Source organism: Corvus brachyrhynchos, unplaced genomic scaffold, assembly GCF_000691975.1.
Source record: "Corvus brachyrhynchos isolate BGI_N302 unplaced genomic scaffold, ASM69197v1 scaffold148, whole genome shotgun sequence".
Classification (NCBI taxonomy): domain Eukaryota; kingdom Metazoa; phylum Chordata; class Aves; order Passeriformes; family Corvidae; genus Corvus; species Corvus brachyrhynchos.
The window spans coordinates 2786249-2805520 of NW_008239785.1; the positions used below are offsets into that span (position 1 = coordinate 2786249).

The following is a 19272-nucleotide window of genomic DNA, read 5'->3' on the forward strand; positions in this document are numbered from 1 at the left end:
CTCATGGATCTACTTTAACAGAACTGAATTTCCTTGAGATGGATTTTTTTTCCCCATCTTCGTTACATTTGACATTCAAAACATCTTCCTGTAATGAAAGCACAGGCAAATATCACCAGGTCTGAACTGTGAGCAAATTGTCACAGCACTGACAAGATCACAGGTAATCAAACTGATTAAGGACTGTGATACCTCCTTTGGTCACAGCCTGCATTTCATCTGCTCTTATCTGTGTCAGAATAAAGTCAGGAGGATGTGTTTGTCTGCGGAACAATCACACCCTTGAAAAATACCTCTCCCAAATTCCACTCCTGTGGCTAACTTGCAGTTTGGAATAAAGCTCCCTCAGCTATAGCTGAAGCCACTTTTGCCTCAATACATTGCCTAAGAAATAACACCAAGCCTTTTCTTGATCCTGCCATATTCTCTGCTTCCTTGGACTCTTACCCCATCAGGGCTTGAGCTGCAATATCTGACTTTGGGGTGATGTTCAGCAGCTCAGAGATGTCCCTGTGTTGCCAATTTGGTTTTTTTTAGGAGCTCAGCCTGTTTTTCAAGGGCTCAGCACAGCAATCTGATAAAGATAAGTTCCCTTTAAGGAAGAAGAGTGTAAGCAGAATCCAAGCTCCATTTTTTGAAGTCCCTGCCTTAAGCATAAGCAGAGAACATGAGATTGGTTTTAAACAAATGAACAACATGCAGAGGCTGGAGGAATAAGCACACAGTGCACAGACTCATCTGCCAGAGAAGCAAACAGGAGGAAGAGATCCTTGTCTTTTGAAGGGGAAGAGTCAGGGACAGGCTGGGCTCTGCCCTTGGAGGTACAGGTCCTTCCAACCCCGGGTGACTCTGCCTGATGCTGTCAGCATGTGCTCAGGACCATCCATCTTAAAGAGGGCTCCCTTGCAAAAAAGCTCTTTTAAAATACAACTTAGTTCTGCATACAAGAGCTGTGCCACAAAGAGATGGAGAGCCTCAGTTTCTACTCATTTAGCTGGGGAAGAGGTGAGCAGAGGGAAGAGCCTCAAAGTATCTGTTTTCCTCCATACTGAAACAGGCCACAAGTGCAAGGAGCCTTTTAGCTCTCCTGTCTTGGTTGTGTTCCCAGCAAACCCATCCCTCCATGGATCAGCCAACATGCACAAAAGGCACGAGAGGCAAGATGGAAACAAGGAGTTTGGTGCTATGACAGTTTCATTGCAAGAAAATCATACTTGAGAGAGGCTGTTTCTACCTAAGCTACAGTTGGGACAAATTAACCAACACCAGGATGATCTCGAGGACCATCCTACTGCTACAGCAGCCTTTTCACACAGGGATTTGCAGGTCCTCTGGGAAGCTGCACCTAACCTGGAAAGCGTGTCAAACACCCCCATCATCATCATCATCATCATGCTGGAGAAAGAGGTGGAGGTGCTGCATGGAAATAATCCAAGCACTTTGGGGCTTGTGGCTGTGAGTGAAAGCATTGAGTTCCCTGTGACCAAGGGCTTGTGGCAGATACTGAAGGAATTTTTCCACCTGGATTACCCCAGGGAATCAGCTACAGCTGCAACACAACCTTGGTCTTTGCTTGAGAGAGATAACAAAGTCTAACGTGGCTTAGCAAGGACTGCTGGGATTTAGAAGCAAATTTCCACTAAAGTCTGTCTCATCTTTCAGTCATACCAGTTCCTGCTCTAATCAAAGACATCCCAGTCCATGAGGCCACATAGGCAGTGGTTTGGAGGCTGAATTTAGGACCATAGTCCAGGCATGAATTTATTTGAGCTGCCATAGACACAAACCATATTCTAAGAAACAGACCAATTAACCTGTAAAAAAAAAAAAAAAAAAATTCATTCTCTCACTAACCAGACAGGCCTCAGGCTTCATGACCAAGACGAAAAGTACTTTTCCTTCCAACATGATGTTCTTCCAATAGAACTGTTAGACAAATTCTGCAAATAATCAGTTGCTAAACATCTGAGGAAAGCTTGCATTACTACTGAAAAGTTAAAAAAAAAAAAAAAAGAGCTCCAGGCCAAGCTTTTCTAGGAGTAGAGAATTTTGGCAGCAAACACACCACCCTATAAAAGAGCTCACGTTACCAGAAAGCATTTGACCTAAAACTCAGGCCACTATAAAACAGCATCCCATATTAAGGACCCAATATGTGTACTCAGATGTGGAAAATTTGTTCTTTAGTTGTGATCCAAGACTCTCCCCTCTGCAGAGCAGTGGGTCTGTGGGGGTCAGGGAACACTGTGCCAGCATGGCTGGAAGGATTCTTTCAAGTCAGTGTTAACAGCAGCTCGTGTCCTGCAGCCAGGGACACTTCCCAGTGCCAGAGCCCAGTGAGGCTGCACAAAGCAGAAGGGGAAAGCACTGCCAAAGCCTGACTGGCAATAACCTTAATAAGGGCCAACGAGCCCTCGGAGTGCTTCCAAGCATTAAAGCATTAGCTCTTGGAGAGGGCCAGCAAACTTCTATCAGATCCCAGACAAGCAGTTCAAGTGAAAAGTAGAGGTAGGCACAAAATTCGAGGGGTTTGGCAGCAGCTGAATCCTCTGATCAGAAACAGGCCATTATTTCTACTGTCAGCTGAGGGGCAGGCTAAGAGTAACCACAAGGCTCAGAAGGCAGTTCCTGAAAGGGAGAGATGAAGAGGGATTTTTTTCCCCCACTACATTCAAAAGCTGCTTACATTCATTCATTGAAGGCTCCGCCCTTCACGACCATCTCATCCCATCACCGATTTTACTTGCTGCTCGTTTTCTGACAGCACATAAATGCACCCTAATACTGTCACAAGCCTTTCCATCCCCTCCTGCTCAGCTCAGAACACAACTGAAAGCACAGTTCCTGAGTTCCAGTCTTGCCTTGCTTTGTCCCTTTGCAATTTCTCCTATATTTTAGGCATAGCAGCTCTAAAAGGATTCTTAACATCTCTGCCCACGAATCAAGGAGCTCATTCCAGTGAATCCTTCAGTTCCAAAGCTCTGCTAGAAAAAAAATCTGCCATTATCTCAGCACATACCCCTAAACTACTCAATTCCATTTGTAGTCAGGTCTGTACTCTGAGGAAAATAAGAAGCCTGGATTAATTTTTCTGTCACTGTTGGTTTTGAATCTAAATGCAATTTAGGGTGTACAAGTAATGGCAGCATTTTTGTGACTCCCTCACTCTTTCAGTGGACCTACTGGACTTTTCAAGTTATGTGGGTGAAAATAGGGAGAAGATAATAAATTGCTTCTGCCTTTTCTGAGCAGGACTGTCCCATCTCTTCTCCCAAGCCTGCCAACAAGCAAATACTCAGAAAAGGCTTTAGAATCAGTCCATCTGTGAGGAGCAGAAAGAAGCAGCTGGGTGCACCAGGATGATGCACATGCACAGGGTCACACCAGCTCAGAAGCTGCTGATTAAACCATAATTTCCTGTAAATTTGCAGCATCAGTGCCTGGCACAAGAGGTGGAAACAGCAGGATACCTCCCTGCCAGCCTCAGTCCTGCAGCAAGAGACAAGGAAATAATGAAGCAAACAGAAATAAGGAAGTGAAAACTACTTTGGAAATGGAAACTGAAAGAGAAGGCTCTCTAAAACCTCATTAGCAATAAATTAGGTCTCAAAGGAGGTATTAGTACTTGTAGAAGGAAGGCTGCCTGAAGCACCACCTGAGCAACTCCACAACCATTTTTTCCTGCAAAACAGAATGTGCCATCCAAGTGCTGTAGGTAGGAAAGGATCCCTCAGCCTTGCTTGGGAAGATCAAGACAGAGCCTGAAACAAGAGAGCTTCCAAGGAGATGTTTCCAAAGCATGCCAAGGACAGCAACTCAGCACCATTCCAGGAGGATTTAGTTCTTCCTCACTGGCTGTCAGGGCTACAAGCAAGTTACAGGGGAGAAATTTCAGAATACTTTGTTCTTTTTCTTAGCTGGAAAAAAAAAAAAAAAAGTGGTGTTAGGTGAGGGATAAAGGAAGGAAATTTTTAACGAGGAGCAAACTGCTCTATGCAGTTTCACCAGCTTCAATTCCAAATCCACTGGCAGATAGCACAGCAGCACTGCCAGATCAATCCTGTCTCCCTTCAGTGTTATCACCCACAGTATTCCAGGACAAACCAGCAATAACCTTCCAGGAACCATAATCTGAACCAGGGCCTTTCCTGGCACCAGCCCCATCCCGTAGGGATTGCAGGATGGTGACACAATCACTTTGCTTCTCCCACCCACCACCTTGCTTCACCTCCAGCAGTGCTCTTTGCCCCTCAGCTCAGAGAGGGCAGCTCCACCTTCTCCCAGGGATCTGTGGGCAATGTGAAAGAAGCTGCTGAAGGACAGAATAGATATGAGAGGAGACAAGGATCACAAAAGGGAATTCAGAATTTTATTTCCAAAAAAAAAAAAAGAGCAATGTAGTGTTGAAACAAAAATCAAATTCAGTTAGTTTTCCTCCGATTTGAATGGCTACAAAAATAGATTCTACCCAAATCCATAAAGCCAGTTAACAGTACCATAACAAACAAACCCCAAAATTACTCATTCAGATACCACATACAGCAGCCACAGGAATCTAGCATATATTACTTGACGATTTTTTTTTCCTTAAAGTAAATTTCTAAATGTTTCCGTTAAAACTGAAATACCCATAAGATTTTAAAAAATTGTACAAAAAATAATTGTTGGAGGTAACAGTGTGCGTTTATTAAAATCCTGCGCCAAGGCAGTAAAACATTTATAATTTAAAACCCAGCCCAGTAGAAAAGAGAAATGTGCAAACATTTGAATGTTAGATGTACTCAGAGGCTTGTGGTGCATCAGACCTGGCATCCACTGCTGTCCTAAAGCAAGGCAGGCTCCAGCAGGAGAGGTCTCCAAGAGGCACTAAAGGGGAGGCAGAGGCAGCAAGCACAGCACACGAGCTGCAGCTCCCCAGTCTGGCTGCTGGGAGCACTGGTGCCTTCTCCCCAGGGACGGTTTGCCCAGTCAGTAGTGTTATGGCACTCGATCCAATGCCAGGAAGTCCTCAGTGAGTTCTGGTCAATCTGCTGTAGCAGGGAAAAATGCAAAGCCATTTTAAAAGGCAGGCATTGAAAGCTAATGAGAGCTAATGAGTTGACATGCTCAGATTGTTGCTGGGAGTTCTGGCTACCTCACCAGCTCACTTTGTGATAAGACTCAGGAGCCTTCAAAGGATTTTTAGCTCTTCCTTCACCACTTCAGCATGTAAGGCACTGAGCAGTGCTCACACACCACTCAGCCAGCAGATTCTCACCCTGAAAATTCGGGTCAGAGCTCTGCACAAAGCGTTTAAATAAGCTGAATTTTATAAAGAAATTTCATTCTACTTTCTGCCTCCTTTGGCTACTTCAAGTATCTTCAGCCTCACCTACCTCCTCCATTACTTAGCCCGTGTCCTAACGGACTTCTTGCCGAATTTCTTTCTGCATAACTCCTGCAATGACACAAGAAGAGATTCCTTATTGCAATGCAGTCTCATCCCATCCACTCCCAGAGGCTGACAGAAGACCAGGATGAGGTAGTGTCCAGAGGAAGTGCACAGAGCAGAGCATGTCAGGCAGTCACTGATCCTTCCACACCAGCAGTTACCAACCCCACCAAGCTTCCTGCATCCGTTGCAGACAGTAGTCCTTTGCCTACACTTGGTAGCCCCTGTCCCTTGACCATTCTAGGGAGATGAGATAAAGCCCCGCAGCCGTGGTGGTAGCTCAGCTCTATTGTAGAGACAGAATGGGAGCAGAGACACTGAACACATCCAAGGGACAGTGTCAAGCCAGGATTAAAACTCCAGAGAGAGTCCCATCCTTGACCAACTAAGCCCGTGTGGCCTGCCCTTAGATCAGCATGGGTTGACACAAATAGAAACCTGTATGCGAATACTCAGAGTCCTGTTCCTTGGGGATGTGGGAATGTGATCTCTCCTGCTTTTCGGAGAGAAAGAGACAAAGCATTATTCATAAAAAACGCCAAGGGACAGCATGTGAAAGAGAACCTGACTCGCATTATTGCCCTTTGGTAGCTTGTGGGATGCACACATGACCAGATTCCAGCACAAGGATCCCTGCCATCAGGTGGGCACCCCCCTGCTGTCACCTCAAGCTGCCCTCCCCCAGCCAGCCCCAGCCATCAGGAAGAGAAGTGGGCTGATACTCACCCTCTGCCTCCCTCCAGAGTACTCTGGATCTCCTTCAGCACTTCTGGAAAGCAGAGGGTTAAATGAGTGAGCCAAACCAGAGGGGATCTGCTTTGAGGCAGCTGCCTGACCACATTCCACCTCCCCATGAACAGCCTCCAGAACCTGCCTCCCACAGCTCAGAGGTCAGTCCTTGGATCACCACTGCCTCTTCAACAGCACCAGGTTTTTACTGGGCAGGCTGGCACACAGGACTGAAGCAGTTGTTTGCCAGAGGAAACATTGCCAATCCCCGTGTACCAGAGCCCCAAAGGAACTGTCTGTTCCAGCTGTCATCTTACACAAGTCCTACTGGAAATAAAGATCCTTCTCTTATCTCAGCAGGGAACGAAGCTCTGCAGAACAACCCTGCCCGAGGGCATGGTTATCTGTCCAACCCCTCATTTCTGGGGATTCAAGACAACCCAGCATTTCTACCAGTAATTGCAGATCCCTTGGAACTAGAATCCACAAAATTCCCAGCAGTTTTCTTCTTTTCCCACCCAGAAAGGCACCTTCCCTCTCAGCAGCAAGACTTCATCTCACTCACTTTCGTCATTGAGTAAGGCATGTTCCATCAGCCTCCCAGACTTCCTTCCTAAAAAAGAGTAGGGAAAAAAGCTTTTACCTAACAATATTCTCCCCTTTACCTGAAATAAGTGCAGTTTTGGAAACCCACAATGGAACTGGATTTTTTCCCCCACGTTAAGTACTTTTTGACTTTACTGAATGCTTCACAACTAATCCTTGAATCTCACACACTGAACTGTATTTTCCAGCAATACTAGTTTGGATAACAGAAGATTCAAATAATTTCAGACCTTTCCTCCAGCAAAAGCTCTGTTCTAACCTTTAAGGGAATCTTCCACACCCAATTTACTTCAGAGGTGTCAACTAAAATACCATCCAGGCAGGTCACTATGTTTCCCTCACATCCCTCCTTATTTTTCCTTATTTTTCTTAGGTAGAAAATATCAACTGTAGCAATAGGAAAGACATTTTGAGGTTTACACATCACCATGCTACCTTTAGTACACTTATTTTTTTTCACTTACCATCTTCTCCACAGTCACCTGGACTCTTGCCTGGTCCCCTAAAAAAGGAAAGGAGACAGAAAACAATTACTGATGCTGAGGCACAGGGGTGCAGAGAACTGTTTCTGGCAGCTGAAAGGAGCTCCAGTGCACATCAACTAAATGGTTTGCTGAGTGTAGGAAGGGCTTCACCACATGCTGGTGATGCAGAAGTCTGCAGACACCACAGAACACTAATAAACTCTTCAAATAAAATTCCTGTAGGATCTCTGTGAGTGTCAGATCTACTGTTACTCTGTTCCAAGAGGAGAGGAGGAACGCTGGATTTCCCTTCACAAAGCAACAGCTCAGCTCCAGCACTTGGGAACAAGCAAAGCAAGCCAGGGCTTGCCCTAAGTTAGTGACTCCAGCTTAGGGATACCAGTTCCAGTGCTTCCTGCTGTGTCCTACCAAATGTACTCCAAGTAGGAAAACCATCGGGGGAAGGTTACATTTCCTGATGCCAGTCCCTCCATAGAAAATAACTTCAAAGGGTTTTTTTTTTTTCCTCCCTACTCAGACACAGTCAGTGTGCAAGAGTATTACAGAGTTTACCTGGATTTCCTTACAGCATTCTCTGTGCCAGACTTGTTGTGCACTTGATTGTTGCTTGTCACTTCTGGGATGTCCACGATGCACCGGGGCTCCACCAACCATTTGGTGGAAAGGGAAAACCTCTCAAACTCCGACGGCGAGATCAGATAGAAACCTACAGGTGTTTGGGAATTTACAAGGGCAATTCTCAGGAAACAGTTCCAGAACCAAAGGTGATCCAAAAAAAGAACAGATCTAGGCGTGGTCTGTTGGCAGAAAGGGTTTGCTTTTCCTTCTATCTAAGCAAGGAGGGATCATTGAGGAAGATATTACCCAGCTCCCCCCTCTGGTTAGCCTAGAGACTGTGCAATTTAAGATTATGCTGAGAGAGAATTCTGCTGTCCTGTGCTGACACTTAGGAAAAACAGCACAGAAAGATGCTAGAAATGAACTGGAAAGCAGCAATCCATCTTCAGCAGCCATAAGATGCTGGATCCCAGTTTTGCAATGTGAGTGCTGAGCCACAGGCATGTACAGGAGGCACAGTGGAGACATTTCCCCAGAGCCTGCTGCTTGGAGAGCTATTCCCTCACACCAGACAAGAGGAGGGTGGCCAGGTGCAAGTTACCTAAGGAGCACATCCAAGCTGAAAACCCCTGTATTCGTTAACAGTAATGGAATAAACTCACTCCTGCTTCTGCTAACTCATGTGTTGGTACCTGTTGGGAGCTGCTACTGCCTGGAAACACACAACGAACATATTTCTGAAATACTCTCACATGTGTACACAGCCAGCTGTAAACACTAAGCCCTTTCCCACTGTCTCAAGCACACAATAAGAGGGATGATTTGGGGGAAGCCCACCTCACCTTGGCCATATTTGGTGAAGACACAGGATGCAATGCCACTCACATCCTCCTTGCGGATGCAGGGGTAGCGGATCTGTAACTTGAGGAAGGGCAGGGAGATGATCTGGATGTCTCCCAGGTTGGTCAGCACTGCCAGGTCGTTCTCGCTGTAATCGTCGGTCTTGCAGCTGCCGAAGTTGGCAACTGTCACCTTCCGTACCCTGCAGCCCTCCAGGGCTGTCAGCTTCAGCTTCAGCTTGGAGCTGACCTTGGGCAACGTGAAGACCTGTCACAGAAACGAGACACTGACACCTCTTCCTGCACAAAGGCAGCAGCAGCAGCTCCCTGGGACATCTGCTGCTCCCTCCCTGGACAATGTTTCCATTCACAGGGAATACACAGAGGTGTAACCAGAGCCAACCCCCTGCTCACAAGAAGGAATCAGCCACAGGCAGCGTGAGAATCTATCTCTGTTCTGACATCGGTTTTACCCTTCAGGCTGTAACTGTACTTCTCCCCTATTTTTCCAAAACTCTTCCCTATTTGGCTACAAACTATTATAGAAAGAGAACAGGGTTTGAGTTAGTGTGCAAAACAAGAAACCTTTAAGCTACTTCACAAACATACCTACAAATTCCTGCTTCTGCACTAACCACAGAAAAGCTCTTACCCAAAAGCAGAAGCAGCCTTGTCCGAAGAGTATAATGTAATATAGGCATAAAATTTCTTTATTCAGCACTATGCTGAATACCCAGCTCACCAGCACACATCTGATTTATGGACTGCACCAAACAGAAATGCTGTCCCATGGCTGTTATTCAGGTACAGGAGAACCAGCACACCCAAGAGTTCTCTCTCCACTGAGCTGTGCCCAGTGCTTTAGCAGATTTCATGCACAGTTTATAGGCACCTCCCCCCCTTTAAGAGGTGACACTCACCTTAAATTGCTCTTCAGATACCACCAGCAGCTGGTGGCTGCCTTGCATATCAGGACTCTTGGAAAGGTCATGTGCTACTTCTAGAGGTTCCGGGAGGGGAGTGCTGCGTCCATCCAACACAAGTATCCCCACAACAGGAGCCCTGTGCATCAGCTGAATCTCTTTGGCTAGACAGGCAAGATAAGGAGGGAAAACAAACAGAAAAAACAAACAGGAGTCTAGTCAGAGACACTGTTAGAAACTCATTCACATCCTCTCAGAGCTGGAGACCTATATACTGTGGTTATAGAAATGCTGCCTAAAAAGATTTAGTAGTTGAAGGGCATTCTGACTGGACTGATCTGTGTTAAACAGAAACCATTGTTACATAAAGACATCAGGCCCAGCTGTCAGAACAAGGGACATGTGCAGCAAGGGTTGATGGCAAACTTCAGTGACAGCTGACAAAAATTCACATTTCTGAAGTGAGTAGGAAACGAGGCTGAGGCACATGAAGCAGTGCTGGAGCTCCAGTTCAGCTGCTGCAGTGAGCACTGCTTAGCTCAGACACTGCCACACTTGGCTCCAGTCACTGATAAACAGCACTAATTGAGCCATCCTGCTTTTCTGCCCGTAACTCCTGTGAGTGATGGCTCAGACCCAGCAGAACCCTGCTTTCACCAGGCACTTACCCTGCTCTGCCCTCACAGGCTCATCCATCCTCCTCTCTGCTGGAGGAACACGTAAACAGAAGGCGTAGACTGTCCCTCCATTGGTGCCAGCCCACAGGGACGGGCAGTGCCGGGAGCCTGGAACAACAAAAAGGCCCATGAGCAAGGCACCATCCATGACACCCTTCAGTAACAGCTTTCCCTGGCTATAAAAACCTCCCTCTGTTTGCACCTTAAATAGCTTTGTATCTGGGGGGACTTGCCAGGCAAACTGGAAGTTCTTACCATTCTTTTCCCAATACACCAGCAGCCCTCAGAAAGGACGCTGCACGTGAGCAAAGGCAAAAGTACCACCACACGAACCACCACAACTGCTGTGTCCAGTTTTCACACATTTATATCACACAGGAGCAGAGTAAACTTGTGCATGGTATCAGTTTGGGCTCAAATGCACAACCAGCCCCCCCACCTTCACCAAAATTAAAAGGCTCTGCTGGAGATAGGGGTGAACTTCAGAGCAATGAGAGAAAGAAAAGTTTATACTAAAAAGTCAGATGCCATTCCAGCCCATTTGAAAATCATACATAAAGACTTGATTCAAAGATGAACTGCCACTTGCTTCGGATTAGCCAGCAGCCCAGAATGGCTAAATAACAATTCTGCATGACAACATATGCTCTTGTTCTATATTGGTTTTTCAGCACAGCACAAAGTAGGACACAGGAGGTGCCGAGTTTTCCTGGCAGTAAATCCTAATACACTCCTTGGCAGAAGAAGTAAAAACCCGTTTGGAAGAAGAGAGAGATGCTTTTCCTACTCACTGTCTCTCAGAAAGGTATCAGCAAAATACAAGGTTCGCACAAAGCCAGTGAAAGAGTCTTCTGCTGAGCGGGCTTCGATCTTGCGCTGGACTGGAGCAAGTTCCATCTCCTGCAATGCGTCCTGGTCAAACTTGGCATTTGCTTCTTGCACCTTCACAGATGAGGAGACACATTGTCAGTCAGGGGTAGACACAGCAGGGAGAGAGAGGGGGGGTGGCAGCAATAGAAAGGCACAGCAGGGTCACACCAGTGAACTTGTCCTCTGAACTGGTCTTCTCTAAAAATGTGCCTGTTTTTATCTAACAGAACAGCATCAGAAATTGCCATTTTTCCCTCAGACCAATAGCTACTGATTTGATAGCAGGGCTGAGACCACCTCCTGCTCTAAGCAGTCTCAGCAGGCTCCAAGCTGTAAACAGACAGACCCCAAAAAGGTGAAGCCCTCACCTCTGAGGCATTCCCACTACCTCCTCGCCGCTTCCTACTGGACACGCGGCTTCTTCTGATCCGCCGGAATGACTGACGGAGGGACTTCTTCAAGGATTTCACCCGAGACAGGGGACCTTCTAAGGCCAACTGGTCACTGGGATGCAGTGTGCACCTGGAAGAGGGAGACAGTAGCCACGTGGTCACTTTCTACTGAGTGGCAATTGCTCCCAAGAGTCCAACAAGTATCCCAAGTATCCACACGAATGTTGGAACACACTTATATATTCTGGAAGATCTTCAGTGGTGGAGAAAAAAGAAGCAGAGCTTCTTGCTACAGTGACAGCTCTTGAGAAATCACTTATCACACCTTGCTTTGTTAGTAATTCCAGGTCATCATTAACATAAGGATTACCACAGACCCCCTGGAAAGATGACACTTACTTGACAAAGACCAGTTGCTTCTGCTGATGGTCAAAAAGCCCAAACCCATGACTGGTACCAAAGGCCACAAGCTTCCACTCTGAGTGCAGGGCCAAAGAGGTGACCACAGCTGGTGGTTGACACTGGACAAGGACAAATGGCTGAAAACCAGCTTCAAATCGAACAGGGCCATCTCGAGTTTTTAGCTTCTCGTGACCTTTCCATCGATAGCCCTCTTGGTCCTGCAGGAGATCTGCTTCAGCATGGTCCACCACGTGTTCTGCATCCTCGTCGTTCAGTTCCATCACCAGCACCTGAAAGGAAGAGAACCTTTGCTACAGCTTTTGCTGTGCAGGCAGATCTCCAAGCTGCAGCCCTTCCCTACAGCTACTAAACTATAGCACCTCTCAGGACAGGTAAGTAGCAGCAGACAATGTCTAAAATACCAACTAGAGAAAGCAGAAAATCCCAGAATGGTTTGGGTTGGAAGGCACCTTAAAGATCACCTGGTTCTAACTCCTGCCATGGACAGGGACACCTTTTCTGGTCAAGAGTTCCATCCAACCTGGCCTTAAACACTTTCAGGCATGGGGCATCCACAACTTCTCCAGGCAGCCTGTTACAGTGCCTCACCACCCTCACAGTAAAGAAGTTCTTCCTATCTAATATCTAATCTAAACCTACTCTCTTTCAGTTTGAAGCTACTCCCCCTTGTTCTGTCACTCCAGGACCTTGTAAGTAGTCTCTACCCATGTTTCTCGTAAGCTCCTTTCAGGTACCAGAAGGCTGCAAATTAGACAACCCCAAACCTTCCTTTCTCCAGGCTGAACAATCCCAATTCTCTCAGCCTTTCCTCAGAGCAGAGCTGCTCCATCCCTCTAATCAAACTTGGTGGCCTCCTCTGGACTCACTCCACCAGCTCCATGTTCTCCTTGTGCTGGATGCAGTGCTCCAGGTGGAGCTCACCAGAGCAGGGTCCCATGAAGCATTTCCAGAAAACAGATCAATTTACCATGAGAAAAATGAGCATTTTGAATTTTAGCAGATCGCCAGATTACTCTGAAACCTGCACTGAAAACAATGTTTATGTTGATTGTTCATATTCCAATACCTGTCCTGCTGTACCAGCAACAGCCAAGTATCCACTGTATTTACACAGGTAGATCTTCTGGATCCCAAGTCTTGGATCATCACTGTAAGGATCAAAGGTACCAACCTAGGCAAGAGAACAGAGAGGGGCTGGTCTTTAACTGGGGCAGGAATCAGAACTGCCTGGGTTTTCAGAAAGTTTCTACAAGCAGCAGCTCTCTTACCTTGCGGAGTGGAGGCCACTCATCCTCCCCCAGGGTGTTCATGTTGTCATTGGGATCAGCATCTGTGAGGAACACTCTCACTGTGCTCAGCTTATAAAGGAGGTGCAAGCAGACACCAGAGGCATCCCAAAACCTCACTGTGCCATCCTCATGCCTGGGGGGAAGATACAGGGACACACATCACACAGGAGAACAGCACATGGAGGGTAAAACGGAGGGGGAAATACAGAAACAGAAAAACAAACCACAGAAAGATTTTTGGCTTCTTGGGTATTTTTTGTGGGTTTTGGTTTTATTTTGTTTTTAGTTTTTTGGGATTTTTTAATATCCAGCTGTTCTTGGTGATCTGACACCATTACACCAATTTAAGATTACGCCAAAAAGACATGGAAAAGGCAGAAAGCTTAGCATATGGAAGGAAAAACTCATCCAGGCAAAAATATGGTTACTGCGAGGGAAGGGAAAAAATAAAATTTAAAAAAAAAAAAAAAAAAAAAAAAAAAAAAAAAAAAATCAAGCTTTAATCTTAGTTCTCCAGGTGAAAATTTGCAACAGTCTTCCAACACAAGGGTAGGAGCTTCTAACATGCTCCATCAAGAATGAAATCTGAGGAACAGCCCACTGAAACTCTCAAAAGTGCTTTGAAAAGAAAATGGTACATTTTTATGCAATGAGACCATCTCTTTCTAGCTACTTCCACCACTTAGCTAGATCTGTTCAGGTTGATCAAAGCACACAGGAGTCCAAGCTAACCTGTATTTTAAGATCCAGAGTGTAAGGCAGAGGGAAAAATGCTTCAAAACATGCGGGATTAAGCTCCACTTTTACACTGCTGCCTTTGAACCAGGCTGGATTAGTGTCTGCACTCCTACACACTTTGGGAGTAGGGGGAATGGATAACACATCAAAACTAAAAATCAGCCACTTTCTGGGTTATCTGTGGACATCATGACCTGTTTGCTCAGAAGCCGCAAAATCAGCTGGCTTTACAAAGCCAGCAGCACAGCTTTGAGACGCTGCGCTGTAAAGCTGCAGCCTCCTCCCTACAAGATGAGCAGACTTTAACTCCACAGGAAAATCTCAGTTAGTTCAAAAGGGGGAACTGGAAGTGGAAAGGGGTCCCTGATGGTCCTCAGGTCAGCACCTACCCTGTTAGCAGCAAGTCCCTCTGTGGAGGATCCGGAGCGATGTTGGTGCCACCGTCAATCGGCCATGGCTACAAATACAGTAAGAGAAGTGTGTGACCTCCTAAGCAGTGACAGTGTGGAGAGAATATAAAGTCAGCAGGAGGGCATGAACTCCAGTGCAAGTGGCAGTGAAACAGTCCATGCTGTCAGCTTTTGTTTGCATTACATGTTCCCATTCTGACACCAACTGTGCCTTTTAGAACGCATTCTACGTATTTCCCCGAGAAGCTTCATGCTTTTACATGAGAACTTTGTTACCCCCGACAGCTGGGAACACTCAGACTTTCCCTCTGGCTTGTCAAAGCTTAAAAAAATATCACATTTTAATTCCCCAGTGTGAGTAACTGTACTGGTGGTGCTTTGGGAAAAAGCCTTTCTCGACCCTATTAAGAGGCAGGACAGTGTCTGGTGGGGCTGAACCCTCTGCAGATCATCAGCAGCACAGACCACCCACACCCTGGGCAGTCACTCTGTCCTAAACACGTGGGAACACACAGGGGGACACAAAGCTGCCATACCATACTGGAGTAGTGAACGTTCTGCTTGCTCCCAGCGCTGATAATCCGCTCCCAGAGCTTCAGTGGGATGTTGGAGACGTGGTGAGAGCAGGTGATGGCTGAGCAGTGCAGGGAAGCCAGGTATGGAGGGTGCACTGCTGGCCAGCCTGCACTTTTCAAGTCTATCACCACGAGCTCTTCTTCTGCCAGCACCACCAGGGCAGAGGGGTCATCGAATTCTGTAGAAACAACACTCATTGAGGCTGACAAAACTGACATCCAAGGTCAGTGCAAACAAGCTTCCTGTAAGGCTGCTTTGAAAACCGTAATCACACAGCTCCACATCAACATTTTTGTTGGAAAAAACTTTAAATGCTTCTGTGTTAACTGGGCCTATTGAGTATGAATCTGAAGACACAGATTTACTGCAAATTCATGTTTCTTTACATCACTCCTGGGACTGTGACAGTGACTTTTAATAGATTCCCTCGCAGAATGAAAAATTTGTTAACAACTGACTAAGTAACACAAAGTTCATACCTACTACTGTAACAGCCAGAATTCCTCTACCTACACCTAATTAACAGCACTGGGTGGAAAGACATGCATACACCCCAGCAGTGACCCATTTAGTGCTGTGTTAGGACCACAGTCCATCCAGGCTAAGCTGCTTAAACATGCTAATGCCTTGGGTTCTGCAGAATGCTTCTCTGCTTGAACTGACAAGTATTTACAATTCAGCTCTCTTTTCATTTTCTCTTCTTCTCATACATTGTGACACATCCTCTAGACTTTCTTTTTAAAGATGTGTACATCACCTAATAATTCTTATGTATATTAGGGACAACTACAAAAGAAATATGCTAATGTAGCTTGACTGGTGACATCTGACACAAACAAGAATTTTAATTCTAGTTACAGTGGAAAATCTTGAGTGAAAAAAATTTAGTCTACAAGGACATTATTGCAGCAAGGCTCACAAGTCAGCCACAGCAGCAAACTGGTGGGGAAAACCGAAACCACAGGCCAGTTTACAGCAGTGACAATTAACACAGCTACAGAAATCTGAGTGAATGTAAAACTGGAGTGGGGGTGATAAACAGAGAGCCATTAGCAAAGTACCTAACTCAGCTTTTCCCTGACCTTCCCTCCTAAACTGTACTTCTACTTCCCTCCTTTACTTGGTTGATTACCTGGTATACACTTGCAAGAGGTACATATTGACAACTGTTCGCTCAGCAAAATTAAATTCAAGTAATTAGTACTTGGCATCACTAGTGAGGCACCCCAAGTTTCACCTCTGACTAGGCCCAGCCACAACACATCACTGATTAGTTATGTTTCTTCATGAAAAGAATGTTTTCTGTTCAGTTTTACTTTGCTTTTCTATGTGCCATCATTTGCAGTTGCCCACAGGACTTCATAACAAAACAAATAATATCATCCCTGTACTGTTACAGCCCTGCAGTTTGCTGTTGGCAACATTAACCAAAAGTGCTCTGTTTTAACAATTTTTTTCCCTGCAAAGACACACATCTGAGCTCATTTCTTATGGCAAGAATCTATTTTAAGTTGCTGAAGTAGCAGGCACAGTAGAATTTGTCATGATTGCCATACACTCACCCACCTCATTGAAAAAAAAAAACCAAAACAGGAAGGGCTGGCCTTTTAAAAACTGTTTCCACAGCATATTCAGGGTAGTGGAAAGTCACCAGCTACGACCATGCTGCAATGCATAAGCTTTGTGCTTATTAAATTAAGTGGCTTTGGTATACAATTAATACCTTGGTATTGCCACTGCAGGGAAGACTGCTTAAGGGCAAACAAGGCAAGCTACGTAGATCCACTAAGCTTAGGCAATCAGCCACAAGGAAGCTTGTCAACCACAGAAACCTCATTTTATTGTAAAAAACTTCCTCACCTAAGTGCAACAGTTTCAGTTTCCTGTAGCAGCTCCTGTCTGAACCCACTGGCAGTGGCATTAACTAGTTAATTCAATTCTTGGGAAGTAGAAATATAAAGCCTGTTAATTCAGTTATTTCATCCTAAAGGATTTCTAATCATATCCAGAAACTGAACTCTAAGCAGTCCAACTCTGACCTAAAAAGCTCGGGTTTCTTTAATCTTTAAGATTTTTGTTCCATCATGTGGAATCTCCACTCTGACAATTTCATAGAAAGTAAAAGGGTCTCCTTCGTTAATACCAAAAGGTATTGAACTTGAGGCACTGAACAATACCTCAAGTTTATCAGCACTGTGAGCCTGAAGGTTTAGACCTGCAAGTTCTGCTCACTTGGAAGACGTTTTTATAAAGGCAGCGTTGTGCACGGAAAATCAGTACCAGACACATACAGGCACCTCTGCTCAGTTACTCTGCATTTCTCTGCTGTCTTTTCAGTGACCTGAGAGGGTCTGTTAAGATCTAAGAAAAGAGACAAGAGGGAATCCAAAAGCTGTTTCTTTCTGCCTCTTTTCCCAAGACATTCCTCCCCTGAATCTGTGCTCTGCTTCCCAGAACAGGCCGGAGGGATCCAACCTGCACGGACAGACTCGGATGCAGAGCTGCTGCTGTCACCACCCTCCCTGGCAGGACACTGGACAAATTGGTTTGGAAACCTGTCTAGCAGGCAAAGCAGAGACTAGAAAGCCTGAGAAGATCCAGTAACAGAAGATTGACTTAGAAGCTCCTAAAAAATCTGCAGTTTAGTCTGATCCAGCTTCCAACATTGCACATTTTTGGAGCTTGAAATAGCATTTTATACTCAGTTACTCTGAGTTAGCCAGAAGCAAGAACTATACCAGCATTAAACAAAGAGTTCTTGGGGAAAACCCTTTAGAATTTCATGAAAGGAAAGAATATACAGTTACTGCAGAAATAAGGGCAATAAAGCTCTTCAACAGAAGCAAGAATCTAACAAGCTCTACACAATTCCAGGAATGAGAACTATTCAGTTTACATTCATGTTCACCAGCACTAAGGAAATTAAGTTCTCCATATACTGACCCTTGCTTCTATGTCACCCTTTGCTGATTTATTACCCAGAGCTCCAGACACAAAACCAGGTAGTAATTACAAGAAGCAGCGTCTCAGTGGGAGTAAATTCTGGTTTTAATTATTAGTCTCCTTTGAAGTACTGTTTCCAAACAACAATATTCAGATCCTCATTTCACAACCTGGTTATGTCCAGTGTCCAGCTTAAACAGACATAAGCTTAAGAGGTCTTTTCTCATAACAGAGCAACCTAATTTTTTTGAGGAATGTATGGCATTTGTAACCAGCCCTTTATTTACATCAGTATTTTACACTTCACTTTTAAATGGGCAATCTTTCACAGCTGGACTCAAGGGTCTTTTCCAAACTAAATGATTCTGTGATTTCTCTGCTAAAGCCTCAGAAACTCCCCAAACAACTGACCTCCTTATCACATTTCATGTGCTATTTATACCAGGCAGATTCCCACACACGTACACAGCTACCCTAATTCCTCAGTAATGCCCTTCCATCACATACCTGCAGCAGGATCTGAACTGAAGATTATGAAGAAGTCTATCACTCGTGAGGTAAAGTCAAAGGCTGTTTGCTGGCTGCCGTGGATAACAGAGATGCTGTGCCGGTCCCCATAGCTAGCCCGGGGCATTCCTCCTTGGAATATTATGTAAGGAAGCCTGAAGAGAAAGAAAGAGTTAAAGTGGTGTGTGCTGAAGTGAGGAGTAAGAAAAAATTCAAAGAAATGTCAAAGAAACTTTGACAAGTTCTTACAACGTTACTCTAAAGGGTTCATATGGCATTGCAGACTGCACCCTTTAAATAGGAGAGACTGAAGGGATACACCACAAACTCACCCATTTTTTGTTGTCTGCCAGTAGATCTTGGAGATGGCCTTGCAAGGAAAAGGACCTGAGAAAACAGAGTATTTTGCTACAATTCAAGAAGTGCATCTTTACATCAGAAGTCGCTGATTCTGCTTCAGCCAGGTCACCTCACCCTCCACCCCAAGGGGAGCCACCTGAATTAACAGGAGCCAGCACCACCACCCCAGACCAAGCCACATCAGACAAGTCTTCTGAGACACACTGACCACAGAACTCCTCAGCAAAACACAGCTTAGGCTCAGGGGAAGCTCTAAACCATGTTGCTGATGGCTACCAAGGAGTGGAAGTGCTGCTGGAGGAGCTGATTAACTAGAAAGGATTGCTAAAATCACAGTCATTCCTGAAACTAATATAAAGTGATGGAGCTTTAGAAGCTTCTCTACACTCAAAAGGTGAGGTCATCCCATTTGATGGGTTCCAGCAAATCAGAAGCTTCATTTCATCACTGCTCAGGTCAACAGAAAATACACTCAGCTCACTATTAATTACACAGGATCCAAGCAACTCCTGCTGA

General features: G+C 45.4%; 1 protein-coding gene across 4 annotated transcripts in view; it reads right to left on the bottom strand.

The window, feature by feature from the left end:
- Positions 1-4347: 4347 nt before the first annotated feature.
- The window catches only part of LLGL2 (LLGL2, scribble cell polarity complex component), a 26010-nt gene continuing 11085 nt past the window's right edge, over positions 4348-19272 (bottom strand). The window contains exons 2-20 of one of the 4 annotated variants that reach the window (XM_017743265.1): positions 18729-18783; positions 18397-18551; positions 14907-15124; positions 14350-14417; positions 13202-13355; positions 13000-13104; positions 11910-12202; positions 11487-11640; positions 11040-11190; positions 10240-10356; positions 9569-9735; positions 8652-8916; positions 7804-7957; positions 7231-7268; positions 6726-6773; positions 6158-6200; positions 5870-5924; positions 5376-5437; positions 4348-5030 (exon numbers count right to left, since the gene is read on the bottom strand). In XM_017743265.1, coding sequence (XP_017598754.1) covers positions 5384-5437; positions 5870-5924; positions 6158-6200; positions 6726-6773; positions 7231-7268; positions 7804-7957; positions 8652-8916; positions 9569-9735; positions 10240-10356; positions 11040-11190; positions 11487-11640; positions 11910-12202; positions 13000-13104; positions 13202-13355; positions 14350-14417; positions 14907-15124; positions 18397-18523 — 2211 coding nt within the window. In that variant the 5' untranslated portion in view covers positions 18524-18551; positions 18729-18783 and the 3' untranslated portion in view covers positions 4348-5030; positions 5376-5383. Of the gene's footprint in view, positions 5031-5375; positions 5438-5869; positions 5928-6157; positions 6201-6725; positions 6774-7230; positions 7269-7803; positions 7958-8651; positions 8917-9568; positions 9736-10239; positions 10357-11039; positions 11191-11486; positions 11641-11909; positions 12203-12999; positions 13105-13201; positions 13356-14349; positions 14418-14906; positions 15125-18396; positions 18552-18728; positions 18784-19272 lie in introns of all 4 variants that reach the window. The other 3 variants (XM_017743264.1, XM_017743267.1, XM_017743266.1) reach the window with 3 other exon arrangements.